Genomic DNA, 25036 nt, shown 5'->3' with positions numbered 1-25036 from the left:
TTATGTTAGAAATAAGCGAGTGGATCAGTACAGGTTCATTATAAACATGGCGATACATTTCTCATAAGAAAACATTACAGGTGACTGCTTAGTACCTGATATGCGAGTGGACCATAGGGTGTCATATGCTACTAAAACTATCTCCTGTTAAATTCTGACAGAGTTCCAGATTGGAGTAAATGAAAAGTTGATGTAATCTTAAAATTTCTTTCGCTTAGTGTGTTCACTGAAATTTTACTTTTGTAAACTGTCTATGTATCATCTTAATAATCTGTTTTCACAAATAAAATTAAAATAAAAGCATAGTGTAGCTCTGTCTGAACACACTGATGCAAGTTCCATATTTATAAAGTGAGTATTCTGCAAGTCTGAATGAGTTGAATGGAATGTGTGTGTTCCGTGTGGGACGTAGCAACCCTCCTCCACACTTCCACATGCTTCTGCCAAACTGTTAATCCTACAGTAATTTGTAACACGTATAGTGTCTTGCACAAGATAAGTGTGAAATTTTCTCCAGATAACGCTTAGTCATACTAGGATTTTACACTAAACACATTTGAAAAATCAACAATGGACACAGAATTACAGCAAATGTCACATTTTGCCTGAAAATTATCCTACATGTTATCCTGCCAAGATCAATTAAAATTTTTATATAACTCAAAGCAGAAGAAGCTGAATATAAATTTATGGTTTAAGGACTTAATTATTTTTTAAAAAATTTTAAGATATAATCACCACCACCACCCCGAGTTATCTATTATCATCAGTTTTGTTTTAACATTTCCCTCTCACATGTGCAGTACATTTGGTTTTTTTTTTTTTTTCTTAAGCAGTTTGTATCATACCTGATCTGTGCATTTAATACAAAATACTCATTCCCCAGAAACCATAATGTCCACTGGCAGTCACTTAAACATGACAAGAAGTTTGCCACATTTAAAATCATCTCGCTTGCAGTCCATGAGGTTCTCACTATTAGGAAAACGTAGAAGGCATAAGGCACACTGGTTAAAGTGCGGTATTGGATCCCCCTCCCCAAACTTGTTGTGGTGACAAGACTGATCAGCAGTAAAGCTCGATGACTAGGTTAGGTCGAATAGTGACAAATTGCTTAGAGGTGGCAAAGCCAATGAATACGAATGCCAAATATAGGTTGTGGTAACAAACTGACTAGTAGCGAAGCCTAATTTTTACATCCATGTCATATTGAGAACTGCAACAGAGATAAAACACACAGCTTTTACTGGCCCATGTGGCTTCCACAGCACTAGTAACTTCAGTTTCAAAACAATAAAGTAGTCACAGAGATGAGAAGAACTTGCTACGAGTACAACAAAACATAACAAACTGATCCATCAAAGTGGCATTCAGCAAACAGTGCAAAGTAATTTAAGTACGCTGCCCACAATCTGTGCTTACCTCAAATTACATCAATTTTCCAAATGGTTGGCAATCATGTGACAGAAATTTTAATATACTCGAAAAGTTAACACTGTGGCAGAAAAAGCATCTGATAGAGCACTAGGACAGTTGCACACACATTTTGAAAATGTTCATACAATAACTACATATTTGGGGAGGAAATGAGGGAATACTGGAAAAATAGGAAACAACAACAAAGGAAGAAGAGGAACTGAAGTTCTTAATAATGTGATCCTAGTTGGTCAATACAATTGTAAAAAATCACCTACATATCTAAGTTATGAAAATAAAAGACAAGTCTTACTTCCACTGAATGCTGTTCTTGCTTTTCTTCTCAATGAGACCAATGCCCTCAAGAACATTTGTGATGTCATATATCCTCCTCTTCTGCCTCACAGCCAATATATCTGCTGCCTAGAATAAACATATGACAAAAATCACACTCCAACAATCTTTTGACTAAATAGGTAGATCATTAAGTCAATAAATAGTGCAACTATGATGTAACAAGATGCTGCTTACGCAAATCTTTTATCTGAAGTACAATGTGTGTAGTCACAGCAACTAGTAAATAGAAGTCTAATTCCTTTGAAGAGTGGCTAGGCAATCAAATGTCAAACAAATCGAAAGTCCTTGAATCTACAGATGGCCCTAGGATTTTTTTCTGTAATTTACTGTTTCTTCCATCTCAACTCATGTATATGGAAAACACCAACCTGTACTTAAGGTTCAAAACCCATGATAAATTCATGTTGATGACTGATTTTCCTTTTGTTACTCTACAAATTTCAACATTTGTCTAAATTAATAAGTGAAATTAGTAGTCTTCTAAACAGATAGCAACTGGTACATATTTATATTATTAGTTAATCAAACAAATGAACATTTGGACTAATGTTTACAATGACTAAACTAGGTTTCAAAAGCTTACACAATGTGTGTGTAAATTACACACACATTTACAGCATAGGGAAATTAGAATATTGTTGGTAATTTGTGAACTTCATGCCCCTAAAAAGGTCTTTGGTATTACAACACACAATCACATCCAAGTAGCAAGCAGGCTACCACACAAAGCAAACTGCAAAATTTCCCTGTTGTGATTGGTGGTGTGTATCACACAGCTATTGATCACAAACACAAAAACTCGAAAGACAGGATACTATACCGTCAACATAGTTGCAAGACTAGAAAATGATTACGGTAAACAGACTGGTTATGTTACTACTGAATCACCACAAGAAAAACAGCTCGTGCACATAGAATTCCGTCAGTTGCTTGCTACTCCTCAATGCAAATCTCAAACATTAGAGGGCAAGTTCCCGTTTCCCTTCTGCCAAAAAACTTATACATACTGAAGTAACATACATACTAGTTTCCCAATAGTGATTACTCAAACAAAACCTTATATACAACGAAACATAAACAGAAAGAGATCTACCCATGTCTCGATCATTAAGAAAGGACAGTATTATACATATTCATGACTCTTATATATATATACATGCCCCAGCTACTGGCGAAAATAAATTAGGTCGGTATTTATCTCTAGGAATTTAAATTGTTAAAATGGAGAAAAAAGAACTCCAGCCCCGGTTTTCGTTCACTGTCAGTTTCACAGTGGGCCACTGTTTACAGGGATAACCTACACACCTCAAACAATTAGGAAGAGCAAGTATATATTACAGTCATCACATACTTACAACTTTCAAATCAAGGACACCATCCCTCGCCTGTTGCAACAGTGAGACGAATCTTGTGGTTAGTAAACCCAATGATTTTTCAAACCTACTTTGTTGTATGTCTGCCATCCCTCACAACCGTTGTCAATATTCAAACAAACGAATATATTTGAACTTCGTACGGATACAAACACAAAACCAAAGACACTAGCATACGTACTGACAGTTATTATCTTTCAAATGGAAGTCGACATTCCTAACTATCCGTGTGGATACGTCAGACCAAAGAGGTAAAACAGTCTATCTCTTTGCAAAACGCAGCGGATAATGAATTTGTCAGATAATATTGCAGCGATAATCTGGGTCCATAATTAGCAAAAAGAGTCAGTTTGATCTAATTCCGATCGCAACAATCTGTCTCGTTTCTGTTACGACCAGCGATTGCAGCGCGCCAAACGGCCAGATCACTTCTGAATACGAAATCGGATGAGTGGTAACACTAGCGTTTATACTGATATGTAACATAGTTTTGCCAGTAGGGAGTGTATAGAGTACCATAAAAACGATAATAATTAAAAAAGTGACACCACATTTGTATTCTTTAGTTTCCCGATTCACTGGGGGACACGAAATAGTGCATTACAGGACAGTTTATTTACGATTCTCTTGAAACGCTCGGACATTTACTGAATAATATCGTTTTCTTTTAACAACAAAACACTGCTACTAAACTCCAGAAGACCTAATCTTTTACAGGAAGATGTCATACATCTAGCCAACAAAGCAGAGTTTTGTTCGCTATACTTACAGCCAAATCAGTGAATGTGGTATATAGGAAACCTGTATGAAAAGTAATACCTTCACTACTTTAAGTATAAAAAAAGCCGCCACAACTGTAGCTGTAGGGAAGACCACACAGAAGTGACAATAAATCGTCAAAAGCAATAAAACTGTTTCCCAACGCAGGAGAAACCAATTGTATGGCTGTTACTAAACGTGAGCACTAACAGCAATAATCTTCAATACATCCATCTTTGAAAAAAAATAATTACATTTACAAAAATACTCATATATTAGGAAGTCGAGTGAATTGTAAAAAGGGGCGAATCATTCGACTCTATAAAAAAAATTTACATGTCAAGGAAATTGTCTATTATAATAAAAACAGACAACAACAGAAACATGTATGCTTCTCATACATGAAATGTGTCTACGTTCTTTTCCTTTCAACGGAATAAGCTGTAAAAATAGAAGTATTCGCAAGTATTTCTTCATGAATGAGTTCTAGCTTACGTCACTGAAGAATAGAATAGAATAGAATATTTATTTACCTTTCAGTATGTTTCCCATACAATTGGCATCATCAGTGTGTTCAATACATTTTTTTAAAATTACAATAATTATTATTGTACATAGTTGTGCCTGTGCAGGGCAAGCAGATATGCATGCTAAAGTAATATTGATAATACAACAATTATTCATTTATAATAGTAATAATAATTCCCGTGGAGGACCGGGAAAAGAATAGGACTCTGGTATGTTCTGCCAGTCGTAAAAGGCGACGAAAAGAGCAAACCACTAATAGGGCTAACCCCCCTTTTAGGGGGTTCAGAACAGAACTAAAGAAGCCTCGGACAAGCGCTGTCATGGTCGGGGACGATGCTTGAACCCTATGCCCCCCTACAATGGTAACGACACTGCTAGCCAACTGGAAAATGATTTAAATCCAAATAGAGGAGTTTTGCAGGATATGCTTCCTGCAACCACCCTAGAAGGAAAACAAAGACAGAGGATGAGATGGTCAGATGAAGTTAACCAACACCTCATGTTATGTTATTACCAAGCAACAAACCTAGGAACCAACACAACTGGATACAGATCACAAGTATACACAACATTTATTACCAGATAACCAGAATTAAAATTTTTAACAGAACAACGACTAACTGATCAGATCCGTGTAATAATCAAAAATAACAGGATACCCCAGTCAGAATTAGAAAACATCAAACAACAAGTACAAAAAATACTGGAACAAAATAATGTGTAATCAGAAGAAGAAGAAGAAAATACAGTAATGGACACCCCAGAGCAAACAAACAAAGAACAGCATGCATCAATTAAACAATAAGAGGAAAACGAAATCTTAATACAGCCACCAGAACAAGCACAAAAAGAACAAGAAGTGACACACATGTTAGATATAGAAGAAAAATTTCAGCTGACATTTATAGAATACAAAGACACAAATATAGACATTAGACCATTCTTGCATAGAGCACCAAATAACCTACAAGTCGAAACAACAATAACAACTATCAACACAATCATACACAACAAAATAAATGAAAATACAACTATGGAAGAGTTACAACTACTCGTTGGTATAGGAGCACTCACTACACTAAATATACGCACTAGGAAGAGATCAGAACCAAACAACACACAGAAGAAACCCACAAAACCAGCATGGCAACACTGGCTACAGATGAGAATAGAAAAACTGAGAAAAACTGAGAAAAAACAGCTAGCACAAATTATAAGAAATGAAATATCAGACAAAAAACGAAAAAGGTTAGGTAAAATCTCACACCAAGAAGCGATAGAGCAATTAGATGAAAAGAAGCAGAAGTTACAAGCATTGGCCAAACGACTTAGAAGATACAAAAAAGTGAAAATAGAAGGAAACAAAACCAAACATTTAACACAAACCAAAAGAAATTTTACCAGACAATAGATAACACACACATTAAAATAGACAATCCACCAAATATAACAGACATTGAACACTTCTGGAGCAACAAATGGTCAAACCCGGTACAACATAACAGACATGCACGGTAGATACAAGGAGAAACAGGCACATACAAAATGATGCCACAAATGCCTGAAGTGTTAATTTTGCAACATGAAGTCACCTGAGCAATTAATTCTACGCACAATTGGAAAGCCCCTGGAAAAGATAAAATAGCAAATTTCTGGCTAAAGAAGTTCACCTCAACACATTCACATCTAACTAAACTATTTAACAGTTACATTGCAGACCCATACACATTCCCTGATACACTTACACAAGGAATAACTTATCTGAAACCTAAAGATCAAGCAGACACAGCAAACCCAACTAAATATCGCCCCATAACATGCCTACCAACAATATACATAATATTAACTTCAGTCATGACACATACAACACAGAACAAAATTATAAGTGAAGAACAAAAAGGCTTTTGCAAAGGAGCACGAGGATGTAAAGAGCAACTGATAATAGATGCAGAGGTGACATATCAAGCTAAAACTAAACAAAGGTCGCTACACTATGCATACATTGATTACCAAAAAGCTTTTGATAGTGTACCCCACTCATGGTTACTACAAATATTGGAAATATACAACGTAGATCCTAAATTGATACAGTTCCTAAACATAGTAATGAAAAATTGGAAAACCACACTTAATATCCAAACAAATTCAAATAATATAACATCACAGCCAATACAGATTAAGCGTGGAATATACCAAGGAGACTCATTAAGTCCTTTCTGGTTCTGCCTTGCTCTGAACCCACTATCCAACATCCTAAATAATACAAATTATGGATACAATATTACTGGAACATACCCACACAAAATCACACATTTGCTATACATTGATGATCTAAAATTACTGGCAGCAACAAAATAACAACTCAATCAATTACTAAAGATAACAGAAGTATTCAGCAATGATATAAATATGGCTTTGGAACAGATAAATGTAAGAAAAATAGCACAGTCAAGGGAAAACACACTAAACAAGAGGATTACATATTGGATAACCACAGCGACTGCATAAAAGCGATGGAAAAAACAGATACCTATAAATTTCTAGGATACAGACAAAAAAATAGGAATAGATAATACAAATATTAAAGAAGAACTAAAAGAAAAATATAGACAAAGACTAACAAAAATACTGAAAACAGAAATGACAGCAAGAAACAAGACAAAAGCTATAAATACTTATGCTATACCAATATTGACCTATTCATTTGGAGTAGTGAAATGGAGTAACACAGAACTGAAGCACTCAATACACTTACATGATCACAATGCCACAAATATAGAATACATCCCATACATTCAGCAACAGAAAGATTCATATTAAGCAGAAAGGAAGGAGGAAGGGGATTTATAGACATAAAAAACCTACATTATGGACAGGTAGACAATTTAAGAAAATTCTTTATAGAACGAGCAGAAACTAGCAAAATACACAATGCAATCACTCATATAAATACATCGGCTACACCATTGCAATTTCGTAACCACTTTTACAAGCCTTTAAATCACATAACATCAACAGATACGAAGAAAGTAAATTGGAAAAAGAAAACACTACATGGCAAGCACCCGTATCATCTAACACAGCCACACATTGATCAAGACGCATCCAACACATGGCTAAGAAAAGGCAATATATACAGTGAGATGGAAGGATTCATGATTGCAATACAGGATCAAACAATAAACACCAGATATTACAGCAAGCATATTATTAAAGATCCCAATACCACAACAGATAAATGCAGACTTGCAAACAACAAATAGAAACAGTAGATCACATCACAAGCGGATGTACAATATTAGCAAATACAGAATACCCCAGAAGACATGACAATGTAGCAAATATAATACATCAACAACTTTCCATACAACATAAACTAATAAAACAACACGTTCCCACATACAAGTATGCACCACAAAATGTACTGGAGAATGATGAATACAAATTATACTGGAACAGAACCATTATAACAGATAAAACAACACCACATAACAAACCTGACATCATACTCGCCAATAAAAGGAAGCAATTAACACAACTAATCGAAATATCCATACCCAATACAACAAATATTTAGAAGAAAACAGGAGAAAAAATTGAAAAATACATCCAACTGGCTGAGGAAGTCAAGGACATGTGGCATCAGGATAAAATTGAGATTATACCAATTATACTATCAACTACAGGAGTCATACCACACAATATTCACCAGTACATCAACGCAATACAGCTACATCCAAACGTATATATAACTACAGAAATCTGTAATTATTGATACATGTTCAATTACCCAAAAGTTCCTAAATGCAATGTAACATATACCATAGAGTTAAAAGGAAGTCACAATTGATCAAGGTCTGCGTCACTTTTCATTTTTAACCAGACATAACGTCTGAGAAAGAAAGGATAGTAATAATAATAATAAATATAACAGTTAAATATACAATAGTATCAAGATATATTTATGGTACATCTTATGTATCCATATACCCTCCGCCACGCACTGTATGGTGGATTGCGGAGTATGTATGTAGATACAGATCTAAAAAGTCTTTGTTGGTACATTACTGTAACAAACATGTAGGTATAATTCATATGGCAGTTTTTTGTTTCATGAAGCATATCTCTTTTGTGTCACTGTTTAGAAACTCATCAAATGAGTAATATGGCGTACATTTGAGCCACACTTCTATTCTTTGCTTAAAGTTATTCATCGGTAGTTCGCTCACAGCCTTTGAGAGTTTGTTATAAAATTTCAAGCTAAGGTGTTTATGTCAGCCTTATGTATGGTAGGTCTATGTTACTATTGTTTCAAGTATTATGAACATGCACTTCAGATCTTAAATTAAAGTTCTTTACGTTCTCTTTAGCATATATTAAACAATTATAAATGTATATACTAGGTACTGTCATTATCTTTAGTTCTTTAAAATGATTTTTTTAACTTTGTCTTGGTGCTAGTCCTAAAATGCACCTGACTGCTTTCTTCTGCCACTTGAAGATGGTACTTGAACCCTCTGAATTACCCCAAAGAAGTACCCCGTATTGCAGTTGTGAATGGAAAAAAGCAAAGTATGTGGAGATTAGTAGATTTTTACTGATAACATGTCTCAGCTTGTGTAATAGAAAGAGAGTTCGAGCAAGTTTGCCACATAGATAATTTGTGTGTCTGTACTACGTAAGTTTTTGATCTGTATGTAAACCTAGTAACTTGACATTTTTTGTATTCTGTTCGAATGGTTTCAGGGTGAAGTAAATTTCTTCAGTTTTCAGTTTTTTATTGATAAAAGGTTGGCTCTGCACCAGTCACTGTTCATTTCAGTTACTACTTTGTTGTATTCTATGACATCTTGCATATTTTCTCCATCTGTTATTAGTGTCATATCATCAGCATACAGTACATCGTTGCATGGCAAATAATTTGAGAAGTCATTGATGTAAACAATTAACAGGAAAGGGCCAAGCACTGAGCCTTGTGGAATTCCTCTCTTTACTTTCATGGGTGTTGACTTCTGATAGTTTGTTTTTACTAATTGTACCCTACTTCTTAAGTATGATTGAAAAAATAGGAATGGTTTATCTACAATAGCATAATGTTCTAGTTTTTTATCATTATTTCATGTGTGACTGAGTCGAAGCCTTTTGTTAAATCTAACAGTGTAGCACAAGTGAGTTTCTTGTTTTCATATCCTTCATATATATTAGTAAGGAGGCATTCAACTGCTTTGGTTTTCGATCATTCAGACTGAAAGCCAAACTGGTGTGATTTGGCTGTTTTTAGGTGTATTCCACTGTAATTCATGGCTCTTGGTAACTTACTAATGCACGGAACGCAAAAATATAACAACTGTTCCATTAATTAAGAAGAAAATAATTAAAAACAAACATTATCCTTATGACATATACGACTGTCTACTTTCTCACCTCTCAGAGTGTTAGTGTCGCTTTAGCTGACAAATGGTAACAACTTTCCCACCAGAGAGGGTCGTGACTGTATTTATTAGACTGGTTGCATGGAGTGCGACGAATGGTTAGTATAGTTAGTGGCATGCTGAGGGTCATCAATTCCAATCTGACCACCAGCAATTATTTATCATTCGTTATTTATCAGGTCTGGAAGGTTCTCGAAATGTCTTATATGTTTGTACATTCTGGAATACACTATGTTTTTAAAAGCGGCTGTACTCTCCTTCCAGGAGTCCAGGCTGGGTGTTGGGATGCATAATAAACGTTCTTTCAGTGCTAATTATTGATGGATTTCACTTTGGATGTGAATTTGAGTGTAATTATGACATGACATCGTTAGTTACTTAGTTAAACAGGTAGTTACATGTTCCATGGAACATTTTGCATGATAAATCGTAATGATCTGGAACAATTCGTTTCAAATTCACATCACAAATTAATCTGTATGTAAGGTTATGTTCTGAACGTTTCAAAAAGTAAGATATACAGATGTGAGTAAGTTAAGTCCTACCCACCACCTTTTACACATTGCATTAACAAAACGTTTTCTATAGAGCAGAAGAAATTGTCGAGGAACAACTTTCTCAGTTTGTTTTCAGATTTTACTTTGCTGTCTGTCAGACATTTTATATCACTGGGTAAGTGATCAAAAAGTTTTGTTGCAGCGTTGTGTACTTCATTTTGTGCCAAAGGCAACCTTAATGTGGAATAACGAATATCATTTTTCCTTCTGCTGCTGTAAATACATGTATGAATGTCATTCTTCCTTTTCAGCTGTAGTGGAGGTACAAATATACTGTGAAGCAGTAGTCAGAATTCCCAACATATGTCTGCAAGATGATTGTTGGTAAGCACCACATATTATTCTTACAACACATGTTTGCGCAATGAAGACTTTCTTTCTTAAGGATGAGTTACCCCAGAACATTATTCCATATGAAATTATTGACTGGAAATAAGTCAACTTACTGATTTGTCTCTCACCAAGATTTACGATGATTTTAAGTACAAATGTGGCTGAACTAAGTTGTTTCATAAGTTCCAAAACGTGTTTTTTTTTTCAATTTAAAATTCATCAATATGGAAACCCAAGAATTTTGAAACTTTCACTCTTATTTATTGTTTCCTGACCATGTGTTACACATATCAACAGTGTAATATCTGTAGATGTGCAGAACCGAATATGTTGAGTCCTAAAATTTACGGTGGAACCATTCGCAGAAAACCAGTCAACAATATGATTTTCAATCTATCCCATCCTACTTCAAGATTAAACAGTGAACAGCCGGATGTTAGTGTACAACTGGCACAATATTTCGGCAAGCGACCAGGTTGCCATCATCAGGTACTCTGATGAACTGACCGCCAGGCTTTCATCTTCTCTCTCCCTCCAGGTGTTCCGAATACAGTCTGCATCCAGGCGTGGAGCGTCCAGCATCTGTTCCGTTTGCGGTCCGCTCGCAGGAGCGCGTGCCGGCGGCGTCTTCTTAATATCTCTGCCTGTTCTTGAAGTCAGTTCGTGGTGGGATGCCTTATTTCTCCTTTTAATCAGTTTCAAAACGGATTCCCAGGCCTTAGTAAGGATGTTACCACTATCTCGATTGATCAGTGCTTCCTGTATTCGAATCTCGATAGATTCTTTAATGTCACGGTCCCAATATTTGGACGTATGTCTCAGAATCTTGGTCTGGTCGTAATTCATTCTGTGTAATTCCGAGAGGCAATGTTCAGCAACAGCCGACTTGTTAGGCTGTTGCAGTCTGGTGTGCCATTGATGTTCTTGGCAATGATCTTCGATAGTAAGCACCATTTGGCCTATGTAAGTCATGCTACATTCGCAGGGGATCTGGTAGATTCTGGATTTCTGTAGTCCTAGATCGTTCATGACATTACCAATCAGTGCCTGTGTCTTAACTGGTGGGTGGAAGACGGTCTTCACTCGATGTTTTTCAAGAATTCGACCTAGTTTTTCCGATAAAGCGCCACAGAACGGAATAAATACTATTCCCCCATCCTGCTGAGGTTCCTCTTCTGTTTCCTTCGGTTGTATAGTCGCTGTGGGACATACAGCTCTCCGAATGTCCTTCTCTGTGTAGCTATTTTTCCGGAAAACCGACCTCAAATGTTGAAGTTCTTGGTTGAGGCTCTTATTGTCAGAGAGGGTACAGGCCTTTTAAGGACGCCATTCCTCTGTGCTGGATGTTGGTAGCAGTTCGCATGTAGGTAAATATCGGTGTGCGTCTTCTTATGGTACACGCTGTGGCCCAATGTGCTGTCTGCTCTTCTTTTAACCAAGATACCCAGGAAGGGGAGCACTCCATCCACCTCGACTTGTGAGGTAAACTTGATGTTCTGGTGTATGGAATTGAGATGTATGAGGAAATCATTCAGCTTGTCTCTATCATGTGTCCATGTGACAAAGGTGTCATCAACATAGCGGAAGAAACAGGTAGGTTTCCACTGCGCTGAATCCAGGGCTTCCTCCTCGAAATGTTATATGAACAAGTTGCCAACGTCTAGCGAAGGTGGACTTCTAATGGCTACTCCTTCCGTATCCACCGTCGAAAAGGAAGTGTGTCGACGTCAGGACATGCCTAAAAAGGTTGGTCGTCTCAGTGTCAAATCTGATCAATAAGATCCAAGGATTCCTGCAAAGGCACCCTCATGAAAAGAGAGACAACATCGAAACTCACAGGGATGTCCGAATCACGAAGTCTCAAGTTGTTAAGACGCCCTGAAAAATCCATTGAGTTGCGAATATGATGTGAAAATTTTCCGGCGTAAGGGCTAAGTATATCCTTCAGGTATTTTGCAATCAAATGTAAAGGTACTCCCTCTTTGTGTGCCTTCGGGAGCCTGTAAAGTCTCGGTTTAACACATGCTCTCTGTCGCAGCTTCTTCACAAAATCGTCTGATAAGCCAGATTCTTTGAGGAGAGCCATAGTCTTCCTCTCCACTCTTTTGGTAGGACCAATGTTGATCTTCCAATATGCGCTGTCTTCTAGTAAGCCCCACACCTATTGTCTGTGGCTGCATCACGCTGCTCTGCATGCTGCGCCTTCTTGTAGCATGAAGAATCTTGAAGTGATGTTTAACAGCGTAATCCCATGGACTGAGTACACAATGTTAACTTTTATTCTCGTTGCACTTCCGCACATCTCATTCCTGCTTGACACCGATGCTACTTTCATTGTAATTGAAAATTTGATTTTGAGGCATCAATTATTATAGTTCAACTAAAGTTTAAACCAGTTGAAACACCGTTAAAAGCCTACTTACCACTGTTCTTATGGAGTTCTCTTGTCATTAACAGTTCACATGAATCACAGTCCTTGCACAGTTCGCTGGGCCGGACGCGGTGGTCTAGCGGTTCTAGGCGCTCAGTCCGGAACCGCGCGGCTGCTACGGTCGCAGGTTCGAATCCTGCCTCGGGCATGGATGTGTGTGGTGTCCTTAGGTTAGTTAGGTTTAACTAGTTCTAAGTTCTAGGGGACTAATGACCTCAGAAGTTGAGTCCCATAGTGCTCAGAGCCATTTGAACCATTTAGTTCGCTGGTCAGTTACAGATCACTGTTCTAGCTAATAAAATCTAGCCTCATAATTCCATAGCACTTCGACTTCAAATATTAGCCCAACCAGGGATGCCAAGTATGCAAAGTTGAAAAAGAGAGGCAGGGAGAGAGAGTGTGCTATACATGCGTATAATAAACCCCTTCCTCGACAATTTCTCTCCTTCATTCCTCCTCTGTGTTATCACACATAGCGTGTCGCTGATCTCATTTGTACTAAGGTTGCAGTACATGCAAGGTGCCTATTTGCTTCCACTGCCCTGAGTCGAATCAAAATTTCTAATTAATGTTCACCAACCTGCAGTCTTCTATAGTTGTTGTCCCCTGCACAGGAAACACCATGTAGGTCGTGAATCCATTATCTTGAGGCTGCAAGAAACTTAGTGAGCAATTGATATTATGTGTATAATTAAATTTCCAATTAATTTGTTTATACGAATGCCACTCGCTTTTTATTGGCTGAACACTAGAAACAGCACAATTACATTCCACTTTAGAGTCACAAATAATTTCCATTCTTCAAAGAAATAATGAACAGAATATTTCTGTAATTACTGTCACACTGTTCTCAGCTATATGTCCATATAACCATACATTGCTAGTAAAGTCTTAACCTTATGCCAACCGCAGCAGACAAAATGTCTGTCCTCCAAGACTGCCGAACAGCTATCACATTTACAAACTAGACACTGAACATGAAGCCTTAACTGATACTGTGACAGACGACATGTCTGTCCTCTGACACTGTTGAACCACCTCTGGTCTTACAGCGGAGACAGATGCAGCAACAGGGAAGTAACTGCATTTGTCATTTGCGACCATAGCGAATTTTATTATATGATCTGTGTGCTTTAATAGTTCAGTTTCTTGTGTTTCTGTATGTAAATTTAATATCTAATAGCCACAGTTGTGGCGTTTTCGTTAGCGTCGGAAAGTAAACCAATTTTGTGACATATTAAAGGTTCCTAATCAGGGGCAAATTATTTAGTTTCACCTGAGTGCTTCGGTAGATAGATTTTTGAATATCAACGTATTACTAGACACAATTCGTGCGTTTTCGTCTGGGTCTACAGTAGAGTTACGCAGCACGTGCCGATAGTCCGTTTATCTGCATAGTTTAGTTTTCCATGGCCTTTAGCATGGGCAGGGACTGCGATTGTTGTGTGCGGATGCGAGTTGAGTTGGTGACACTTCGATCTCAGCTTCAGACTGTGATGGTTTCGGTTACACAGCTTGAGGCTGCAGTGGATGGGCACCACTGTTGTGGGCCAGCCGTGGGGATAAAACGGACGTCCAGCAGGTCAGAGTCCTCCGATCGGTCCTCACCAGTGGCCAACCCAGTTACTGTTCGCACTGAGGCTGACCCCTCACCTGTGGTCGAGTGGGAGGTCGCCCTGGGGCGAAGCAAGTGGCGAAAGACTTCCCAGACGGCCGCACGTAAGGCCTCCCCGGTTTGTCTGACAAACAAGTTCCAGGTGCTGTCTGTGGCTGACACTGTCGCTGAGCCAGATGCTGTCGCCTGTCCTGTTTCAGAGGAAACCAGTCAGACTGCAAGATCCGGGCAATAGCAGAGGGTGGGATTATTGGTAGTTGGCAGCTCCAATGTTAGGTGCGTTATGGGGCCGCTTAGGAACTTGGCTGACAAGAAGCGTAATAAATCCAACTGCAGGTGGTTGCTGCTGCGGTACCAATGATGTGTGTCACTTTGGGTCAGAAGAGATTCTCTCTGGTTTCGAGTGGCTAACAGAAGTGGTAAAGGCTGCCAGTCTTGAGTGCAAGATGAAAGCAGAGCTGACCATTAGCAGCATAGTCTACAGGACCGATTGCGGACCTCTGGTACAGAGACGAGTGGAGGGTCCGAATCAGAGGCTCAGACGGTTCTGCGACCGTGTAGACTGCAGATTCCTTGATTTGCGCCAAAGGGTGATTGGGTTTTCGGGTTCCGCTGAATAGGTCAGGTGTCCACTATACGCAGGAGGTGGCTACGCGGGTAGCAGGGGCTGTGTGGCGTGGACTGGGCGGATTTTTAGGTTGGAGGGTCTCAGGAAAACAAAAGAAGGGTTTCAGTCACAAAGGGTGCAGACAGAACACAGGAAGAACGTAGATACAGGAACCATTGGTATAACAGTTGTAAATTGTCGTAGCTGTGTTGGGAAAGTACCAGAGTTACAAGCGCTAATAGAAAGCACTGATGCTCAAATCGTTATAGGCACTAAAAGCTGTCTAAAGCCGGATATAAGCTCAGCCGAAATTTTTGCGAAGAACCTAACGGTGTTCCGAAAGGCTAAGCTAAACACGGTTGGCAGTGGGGTGTTTGTTGCTGTCAGAAGTAGTTTAACTTGTCACGAAATTGAAGTAGATACTTCCTGTGAGTTAATATTGGCAGAGGTCATTATTGGCAACCGGAGTAAAATAATAATTGGATCCTTTTGCTGACCTCCCAATTCAGGTGATACAGTTGCTGAAAGGTTCAAAGAAAACTTGAGTCTGATTTCAAACACGTACCCGACTCATACGATAATAGTTGGTGGTGACTTTAATTTACCTTCGATATGTTCGCAAAAATACATGTTTAATTCCGGAGGTATGCATAAAATATCATCCGAAATTGTGCTAAACGCATTCTCTGAAAATTACTTAGAGCAATTAGTTCATGAGCCCACGCGAATAGGGAAAACACACTTGACCTCTTAGCAAAAAATAATCCTGAGTTAATAACGAGCATCAAACCCGATTCAGGGATTAGTGAACATAGGGTTGTCGTAGCGAGACTGAATACTGCAATCCCCAAATCCTCGAAAAAAAAAGCGAAAAATATACCTATTCAAAAAAACAGATAAAAATTCACTTGACGCCTTCCTGAGAGACAATCTCCACTCATTCCAAATTAATAATATAAGTGTAGACCAGATGTGGTTTAAATTCAAAAAATAGTATCGGCAGCAATTGAGAGAGGCTCGAAATTTAGCGCGGATATCAATGCGAGATGCCTATAACAGCTTCCACAACGACACTTTGTCTTGAAACTTGGCAGAAAATCCAAAGAGGTTCTGGTCGTACCTGTATGTGAAATATGTTAGCGGCAAGAAACAATAAATGCCTTCTCTGCACGATAGCAATGGAGATACTATCGAAGACAGTGCTACCAAAGCAGAGTTACTAAACACAGCCTTCCGAAATGCCTTCACAAAAGAAGACGAAATAAATATTCCAGAATTCGAATCGAGAACAGCTGCCAACATGAGTAACGTAGTACAGGTAAATATCCTCGGAGTAGTGAAGCAGCTTAAATCACTTAATAAAAGCAAGTTTTCTGGTCCAGACCGTATACCAATTAGGTTCCTTTTGGAGTATGCTGATGCATTAGCTCCATACTTAACAATCATATACAACCGTTCGCTCGACGAAAGATCCGTACCCAAACACTGGAAAGATTGCACAGGCGACACCGATGTTCAAGAAAGGTAGTAGGAGTAATCCACTAAATTACGAGCCCATATCGTTAACGTCGATATGCAGCAGGATTTTAGAACATATATTGTGTTCGAACATTATGAATTACCTCGAAGAAAACGGTCTATTGACACACAACTATCTCTTTATTCACATGAAGTGTTGAGTGCTGTTGACAAGGGATTTCAGATCGATTCCGTATTTCTGGATTTCCAGAAGGTTTTTGACACAGTACCACACAAGCGGCTCGTAGTGAAATTGCGTGCTTATGGAATATCGTCTCAGTTATGTGACTGGATTTGTGATTTCCTGTCAGAGAGGTCACAGTTCGTAGTAATTTACGGAAAGTCATCGAGTAAAACAGAAGTGATTTCAGGCGTTCCCCAAGGTAGTGTTATAGGCCCTTTGCTGTTCCTTATCAATATAAACGATTTGGGGGACAATCTGAGCAGCCGTCTTCGGTTGTTTGCAGATGACGCTGTCGTTTATCGACTAACAAAATCATCAAAAGATCAAAACAAACTGCAAAACGATTTAGAAAAGATATCTGAATGGTGCGAAAAGTGGCAGTTGACCCTAAATAACGAAAAGTGTGAAGTCATCCACATGAGTATTAAAAGGAACTCGTTAAACTTGTCGCGAAATTGAAGTAGATACTTCCTGTGCGTTAATATGGGAAGAGGTCATTATTGGCAACCGGAATAAAATGATAATTGGATCCTTTTACTGACCCAATTCAGATGATACAGTTGCTGATAAATCAGTCTAATCTAAAAACCATAAATTCAACTAAATACCTAGGTATTGCAATTACGGACAACTTAAATTGGAAGGAACACATAGAAAATGTTGTGGGGAAGGCTAACCGTAGACTGCGTTTTATTGGCAGGACACTTAGAAAATGTAACAGACCTACTAAGGAGACTGCTTACACTACGCTTGTCCGTCCTCTTTCAGAACACTGCTGCGCGGTGTGGGATCCTTACCAGATAGGGCTGACGGAATACATCGAAAAAGTTCATAGAAAGGCAGCACGTTTTGTATCATCGAGAAATATGGGAGAGAGTATCACAGAAATGATACAGGATTTGGGCTCGAAGTCGTTAAAAGAAAGGCGTTTTTCGTTGTGACGGAATCTCCTCACGAAATTCCAATCACCAAATTTCTCCTCCGAATGCGAAAATATTTTGTTGACACCAACCTACATAGGAAGGAACGATCACCATAATAAAATAAAGGAAATCAGAGCTCGTACGGAAAGATATAGGTGTTCATTCTTTCCGCGCGCTATACGAGATTGGAATAATGGAGAATTGTGAAGGTGGTTCGATGTACCCTCTGCCAGGCACTTAAATGTGATTTACAGAGTATCCATGTAGTTGTAGATGTAGATGTCATCCAAGTTAGGTGTGATCCGAAGATCGTTGAAGTGCTTCGTCTGCCTTTTCGTTCTGCAGTTGTTTATTACTGTGCTGGTTATTGATTCTTGTGAAATAATGGAATTATAGCACGCTGTTGAGAGATGCTTTAATCTGACGTCAAGTAAATATTTTGTTTAGTTTGTCAATTATTAATACCGAGCGAGGTGGCGCAGTGGTTAGCACATTGGACTCGCATTCGGGAGGACGACGTGTGTTCAATCCCGCGTCCGACCATTCTGATTTATGTTTTTCGTGAATTCCTTAAATCGCTCCAGGCAGATGCCGGGATGGTTCCTTTGAAAGGGCACGGCCGATTTCTTTCCCCGTTCTTCCCCAATACAATCAGACTGATGACCCCGTTGTTTGGTCTCCTCCCCCAAACAACCCAACCCCCAAATATTAATAACTGAAGATTGTCATGCGCAACTTCCGAACGCAGCAGCCAATCGCGGAGAAGTCTCACATTTATGCTGTCTTTCTCACGATACCCACACGGAATAACCCGTCCGTCAGCGGTACCACACAGCACATTACATCATCTTGCCGCTGCTGCCTTCTCAACTGCTCTAAGAAGAGCTTCTTGTACCTGAATAGGATGGCTGCAAAATTAGAAATATTACAACAGCAGTGGTCTAATCTCGAAATCTGGTAAAACTACATTATGAGACAGGTAGTAGAAATCGACCGGATCACTGTGTAGTTCAACTTAGAAATTTTCAAGAATCACAGAATTGGACTTTGCATCAGAGCATCGCTTGTGATTTTTGCGAGGTTATCGAGTTTTTGTAAGCAAAAGTTTGTAATATGGTGCTGAATTTTTATTCAAATGGGGAGATATAGACTTGGTCATATTCACAGTATGGGGATAAAAACTGAAGTTATGCTTCTTGTGATCCTTGAACACCTCGCGAATCAGAATGACCTTATGTTTAAGGATAGCATGGCTTCTACATTATATGAAAACTAGCGATGGCGAAATGATACAATATTATGCATTAAGCTCTCGTCCGTAACTACATTACACACTTAATGCGTTAAGAACTCTACACTCGCTAGGTGTTTTCTAAACAATTTGTGTAAGGGTAGTAGAAGTGATCCACGAAACTACCATCTAGTATCCTTGACATCGATTTGTTTCAGAATCCTATAACACATTCTGAGTTCAAACATAATGAGGTATCTCGAGCACAATGACCTCCTCCATGCCAACCAGCATGGTTTCCGAAAACATCTATCATGTAAAACCCAAGTCGCACTTTTCTCACATGACATACTGAAACCTTTGAATCTAGGCAACCAGATAGGTGCAGTATTTCTTGATTTCCGAAGCGCATTTGAGTCAGTATCACACCTACGCTTATTGTCAAAAGTACAGTCACATTGGGTATCAAGTAAAATTTGTCACTGGATTGAGGACTTTCTGGCAGGGGGGATGCAGCGTGTTATCTTGGAGGGAGAGTCATCGTCTGATGTAGAAGGAACTTTGGGTGTGCACCAGGGAAGTGTGGTGGGATCCTTGCTGTTCATGTTGTATATTAATGACCTTGCAGACAAAATTAATAGTAATACTAGGCTTTATGATGTTGGTGCATTTATCTATAATGAAGTATTATCTGAAAGAAGCTGCATAAATAATCTTGATAAGATTTCAAAGTGGTGCTAAGATTGGTAACTTGATTTAAATGTCCAGAATTGTAAAAATGTGCACTCCAGAAAACGAAAAAACATAGTGTCCTATGAGTATAATATCAGTGAGTCACTGTTGGTATCAGCCGACTCATACAAATACCTGGGTGTAACATTTTGTAGGGATGTGAAATGGGATGATCACACAGGTTCAGTAGTGGGTAAAGCATGTAGTAGTATTCAGTTTATTGGTAGAACACTGGGGAAGTACAATAGTCAACGAAGGAATTGCTAACAAAGCACTCATGTGACCAGTTCTACAATACTGCTCTGGCGTGTGGGACCTGTACCATTTAGGACTAACAGAGGTTATGGAACGTATACAGAGGAGGGTAGCAGGAATGGTCACGGGTTTGTTTAATCCTTGGGAAAGTGTCACAGAGGTACTAAAGGGACTGAAGTGGAAAACTCTTGAAGACAGGCGTAAACTATCCTAAGAAAGTCTATTAACAAAGTTCCAAGAACCAGATTTAGATGATGACTCTAGGAATATACTAAAATAGCCTACATATAGCTCACATAAAAATTATGAGTATAAGATTACAACGATCAGTGCAAGCACAGAAGCACTCAGACAATCATTCTTCTCCTGCTCCATAAGTGAATGGAACACAAAGAAATCCTAATAACTGGTACAATGAGTCATACCCTCAGCCTTGTACCCCATTGGGATTTGCAGAGTATTGATGTAGGTGTAGTAGATGTAATCGAAACTTGACATAATATGATTAAGCTGCTGCTTTTTACAATTAATGAGAATTACATTGGACAGTCTAGCAAATCATACTGTGCCATGTGCATTTAAAAGTTGTGTTACCTCAGCTGTAGGAAAGATACCACAAACCAAATACAATAATCTGCAGACCTCATGGATCAGCTGGAAAGGTGTGATAACCAAATTTTCTTAGGATATTAGCAGTGATTGCATTATCTACCAGTGTCCAAAGGCAGAGATGGTGTACAGTTGCCTGGTTTTTTAAGTAAGTTCTTAAGGTGCTTAACTGCTAGTTGTGAAGAGTAGTTTATAAACACAAGCCAGGCTGCGATGCATTTATCTGTGCAGACTGGTAATGGTGAGATGTCTTGATCTCCGTAGCCAGCTACTTATGAATACCTGCAACGACATAATTCTGTTTCATCCGTTTCAATGTGAGCTGAGACGAATTGACTCCCTAATTGAGCAAACATCTACACCAAGCTATCTTTCTATGAGGTAGATGGCTCAGTTTGACTGCTGCATTTGCTGTAGTCATTTTAATGTTTGCTGGAAAGTCTTTCATGGTGAACAATAACGATGAATAATTTAACACAATATGTCTGGTGTAGCCACCAGAAAAGTAATTGAAACTTTCTGGCAGATTAAAACTGTGTGCCAGACAGAGACTCGGACTCAGAACCTTTGCCTTTCGCAGGCAAGTGCTGTACCGATTGAGCTATCCAAACACGACTCACAACCCAACATCACAGCTTCAATTCTGCCAGCACCTCGTCTTCTACCATTCAAACTTCACAGAAGCTCTCCTGCGGACCTAGCAGAATTAGGACTCCTGGAAGAAAGGATAGTGCAGAGACATGGCCACAGCTTGGTGGATGTTTCCAGAATGACATTGTCACTCTGCAGCGGGATGTTCACTGAGTGTGTTCCAGAAAAATAGATGTTTTGCGCATATTTTTTAGTAACAGTAAAAATTAGTAACGGGCTCTCGCTAATTCTTGGCCCAGTCTGAAATTCCTTTCTTGCAATGAACATTGTTCACATTTCATGTAGAGTAACAGTTCACTGGCTCTTCAGTGATCTGTAGATCGCCAACGCAAATCCACTGTGAAAGAGTCACAAATTTATTGAGAGAAGAGATTCAGCTATCATATTGTTACTTTGCAATCGAAATCAAATCCAAATCCGAAACTATGGTCGCCAGTGATATATAACACTTAGCACTGGAGGTACATATATTATGGACTCTCGTGTACAGACAGAACAGTAGTGTAACCTGGATGGGCAATGCTGATATTTATACAGATATCTAATATACAAGAAGATGCAAACGTAATAAACATCAGAAATTTTGGGGAACCTTTCAGGGCTGATAAATACTAAATTACAAATAATTCTGGGTGGTCATTTTGGAACTAGCAGCTCACAGAACACAAGCAAGTGGTGTTAACCATTAGGCCACACTGCACAGCTCATGGCTTTGCACCCTATCCTGGATGAATAGTGACTCACTGTTTCAGAAGTTGTCAGTGGAACCGATTACAGCACCATGCATCCCTGCAGATCTTGTCGATGGTCCTGTGTATGGCAGTGTTGGTAGATCCTCGCATTCTAGTTGTATTGTCTCGTCCTCTTCACTATGATGAGAGTCAAAGTTTTGCGATTGTCGAGCAGGTCTTCAATTTCCTTGAATGAGATGCCCCCATCATCTCAACTATGTAGTAGGACTTCATTCTGAGGACATGAATGATGTCTATGTGCTTTTGTCTTCTTGATGAAGAGTCATAATCCATGACTTCGTATGTGGTGTCTGACAAGTACTGAAGGATACAATACGGCTCAAAGAATCACTTTACTAACTCTTCCAATGATCCCACTTCCTGCACAGGCATAATATCCCAAGTCTTCCAGGCTGCATCTGAGGGGTTGGTGCTTCTAGTTACAGTGCTCTTGGTCCTTCTCATGGGTGTCTAGGGTCTATATGCAAGGCAGCTGTTTTGCTTCTTCAGTCCTGGTGATTTTTATTTCATGTGGTCATTCTCGGTATCATCTGGCTGCAACAGGAACAGTGTGTTCATTGTCATTTCAACCTCATGACTGTGGAGTAAGGACGATACTAATCCGGTAGTGTCTTACATCACTGTGTTGCATGCGAATGTCAAGACAGATAGTATTGTATCCCAGTCTCTCTGTTCAACATTACTGTATGTTGACAGCATATCTGCCAATCTTTTATTAAATCATTCTGTGAAGCTATTCATCTGTGGATGCAGGGCAGTTGTCTTCCTGTGGATAATGTCATAATGTGAAATTACCTGTAATACTAGTCTTGGCTGGAAACCCTTTCCATAGCAAGATATAATCACTCTGGGTGTTCCATGATTCAAAATGTCTTCTGCAAGAAACATTATAATTTCCAGAGCTTTGGCAATCAATATAGCTCTGGCAATAGTGTAGTGGATGAGGTAGTAAATGCAGACCATTATCCATCGCCTTGGTTGATTTCAGGAACCTCCCCAAGAGGCCGATTCCATTCTGGTGCAATAGCACTGCTACAAGGGTAATTGGTACCAGATGGAATGGAGGTAATTGAGGCAAGTGTTTCTCTCACTAGTATTCATTACAGTGGCTCACACAGTGTCTAAAAGAACGGTAGGGACCTGGTCAGTGGCACTTGTATTTGATTCTGTTTAGAGTCTTCATGAATCCTAGGTGACCAAATGTTGGAGCTACATAAAAAACTTCAGTAGCAGGCTGTAGATGAACTGGGATGACAAGCAACCATGGATCGCAATTCCTCTCCTAGAATGTTCTGCTTATTAACTGGATTTCTCCTTTAGTTGGTTCCTTATTCTTAAAGACTTCTATTTCTCATAAGCGCTATATCTTCTCTCTGTTCAACAGTAATGTCAGTTAATGCAGTGATAACTAAGATTTCGTGCACACTGCTGTGTTCCATTAAAAAGTTCCTTGGAAGGTACACTATGTGATCAAAAGTATCCGGACACCTGGCTGAAAATGTTCGTGGTGCCCTCCATAGGTAATGCTGGAATTCAGTATCGTGTTGGCCCACGCTTAGCCTTGATGACAGCTTCCATTCTTGCAGGCATCGTTCAATCAGGTGCTGGAAGGTATCTTTGGGAATGGCAGCCCATTCTGCAAGGAGTGCTGCACTGAGGAGAGGTATCCATGTCGGTCGATGAAGCCTGGCACGAAGTCGGCGTTCCAAAACATCCCGAAGGCTCAAATGGCTCTGAGCACTATGGGACTCAACTGCTGAGGTCATTAGTCCCCTAGAACTTAGAACTAGTTAAACCTAACTAACCTAAGGACATCACACCCATCCATGCCCGAGGCAGGATTCGAACCTGCGACCGTAGCGGTCTCGCGGTTCCAGACTGCAGCGCCAGAACCGCGCGGCCACTTCGGCCGGCTCCCGAAGGTGTTCTATAGGATTCAGGTCAGGACTCTGTGCAGAATAGATCATCATAGGGATGTTATTGTCGTGTAACCACTCCGCGACAGGCCGTACATTATGAAGAGGCGCTCGATCGTATTGAAAGATGCAGTCGCCATCCCCGAATTTCTCTTCAACAGTGGGAAGCAAGAAAGCGCTTAAAACATCATTGCAGGCCTGTGCTGTGATAGTGATAGGTAAAACAAGGGGTGCAAGCCCCCTTGATGAAAAACACGACCACACCACACCATAACACCACCATCTCCGAATTTTACTGTTGGAACTACACACACTGGCAGATGACGTTCACCGGGCATTCACCATACCCACACTCTACCATCGGATCGCCACATTGTGTACCGTGATTCGTCACTCCACACAACATTTTTCACTGTTCAGTAGTTCAATGTTAACGCTCCTTAGACCAAGCGAGGCGTCGTTTGGCATTTACCGGCGTGATTTGTGGCTGAAGCCTCCTTGGTTTTCCTCTATTTCCTTATCCAGTTGTTCTTTGATTCTATTGTGTAAAATCTTGGAAAAAATCTTGTAGGTACAGCCCAAGAGCGAGATTCCTCTATAGTTGCCTGGATCGCTTTTGTCTCCTTTCTTACAGCTTGGGTTAATTTTAGCTGTGGTCCATTCTTCTGGGAACTTTGCTGTTGCCCAAATTTTCTGAAATAAAATCCAAGTTTTCTCACATTCCACCTAACTGTCGTAGTTCTTGTAGTGGACCCTGATGTAGTTTGTAATTTCTGTGTGATGGTCTGGATAGATGTCTGATATTACACAGTATGACCCTCTTCAACTACCAGCGGTCGCTGTCAGTCAACAGATGA

At 39.4% G+C, this 25036-nt stretch overlaps 1 protein-coding gene across 1 annotated transcript in view; it reads right to left on the bottom strand.

Moving 5' to 3' along the window:
* Nucleotides 1-3356, bottom strand: part of LOC126235957 (transcription factor E2F5-like) — a 72062-nt gene extending 68706 nt beyond the window's left edge. The window contains exons 1-2 of the mRNA XM_049944929.1: nt 3129-3356; nt 1730-1839 (exon numbers count right to left, since the gene is read on the bottom strand). Of these exons, the coding sequence (XP_049800886.1) occupies nt 1730-1839; nt 3129-3236 (218 nt within the window). The 5' untranslated portion in view covers nt 3237-3356. The remainder of the gene's footprint in view (nt 1-1729; nt 1840-3128) is intronic.
* Between the last annotated feature and the right edge of the window lie 21680 nt (nt 3357-25036).

The sequence above is a fragment of the Schistocerca nitens genome, chromosome 1 (genome assembly GCF_023898315.1).
Source record: "Schistocerca nitens isolate TAMUIC-IGC-003100 chromosome 1, iqSchNite1.1, whole genome shotgun sequence".
In the NCBI taxonomy this organism is placed as follows: domain Eukaryota; kingdom Metazoa; phylum Arthropoda; class Insecta; order Orthoptera; family Acrididae; genus Schistocerca; species Schistocerca nitens.
This window is presented reverse-complemented; position numbering and strand designations above follow the sequence as displayed.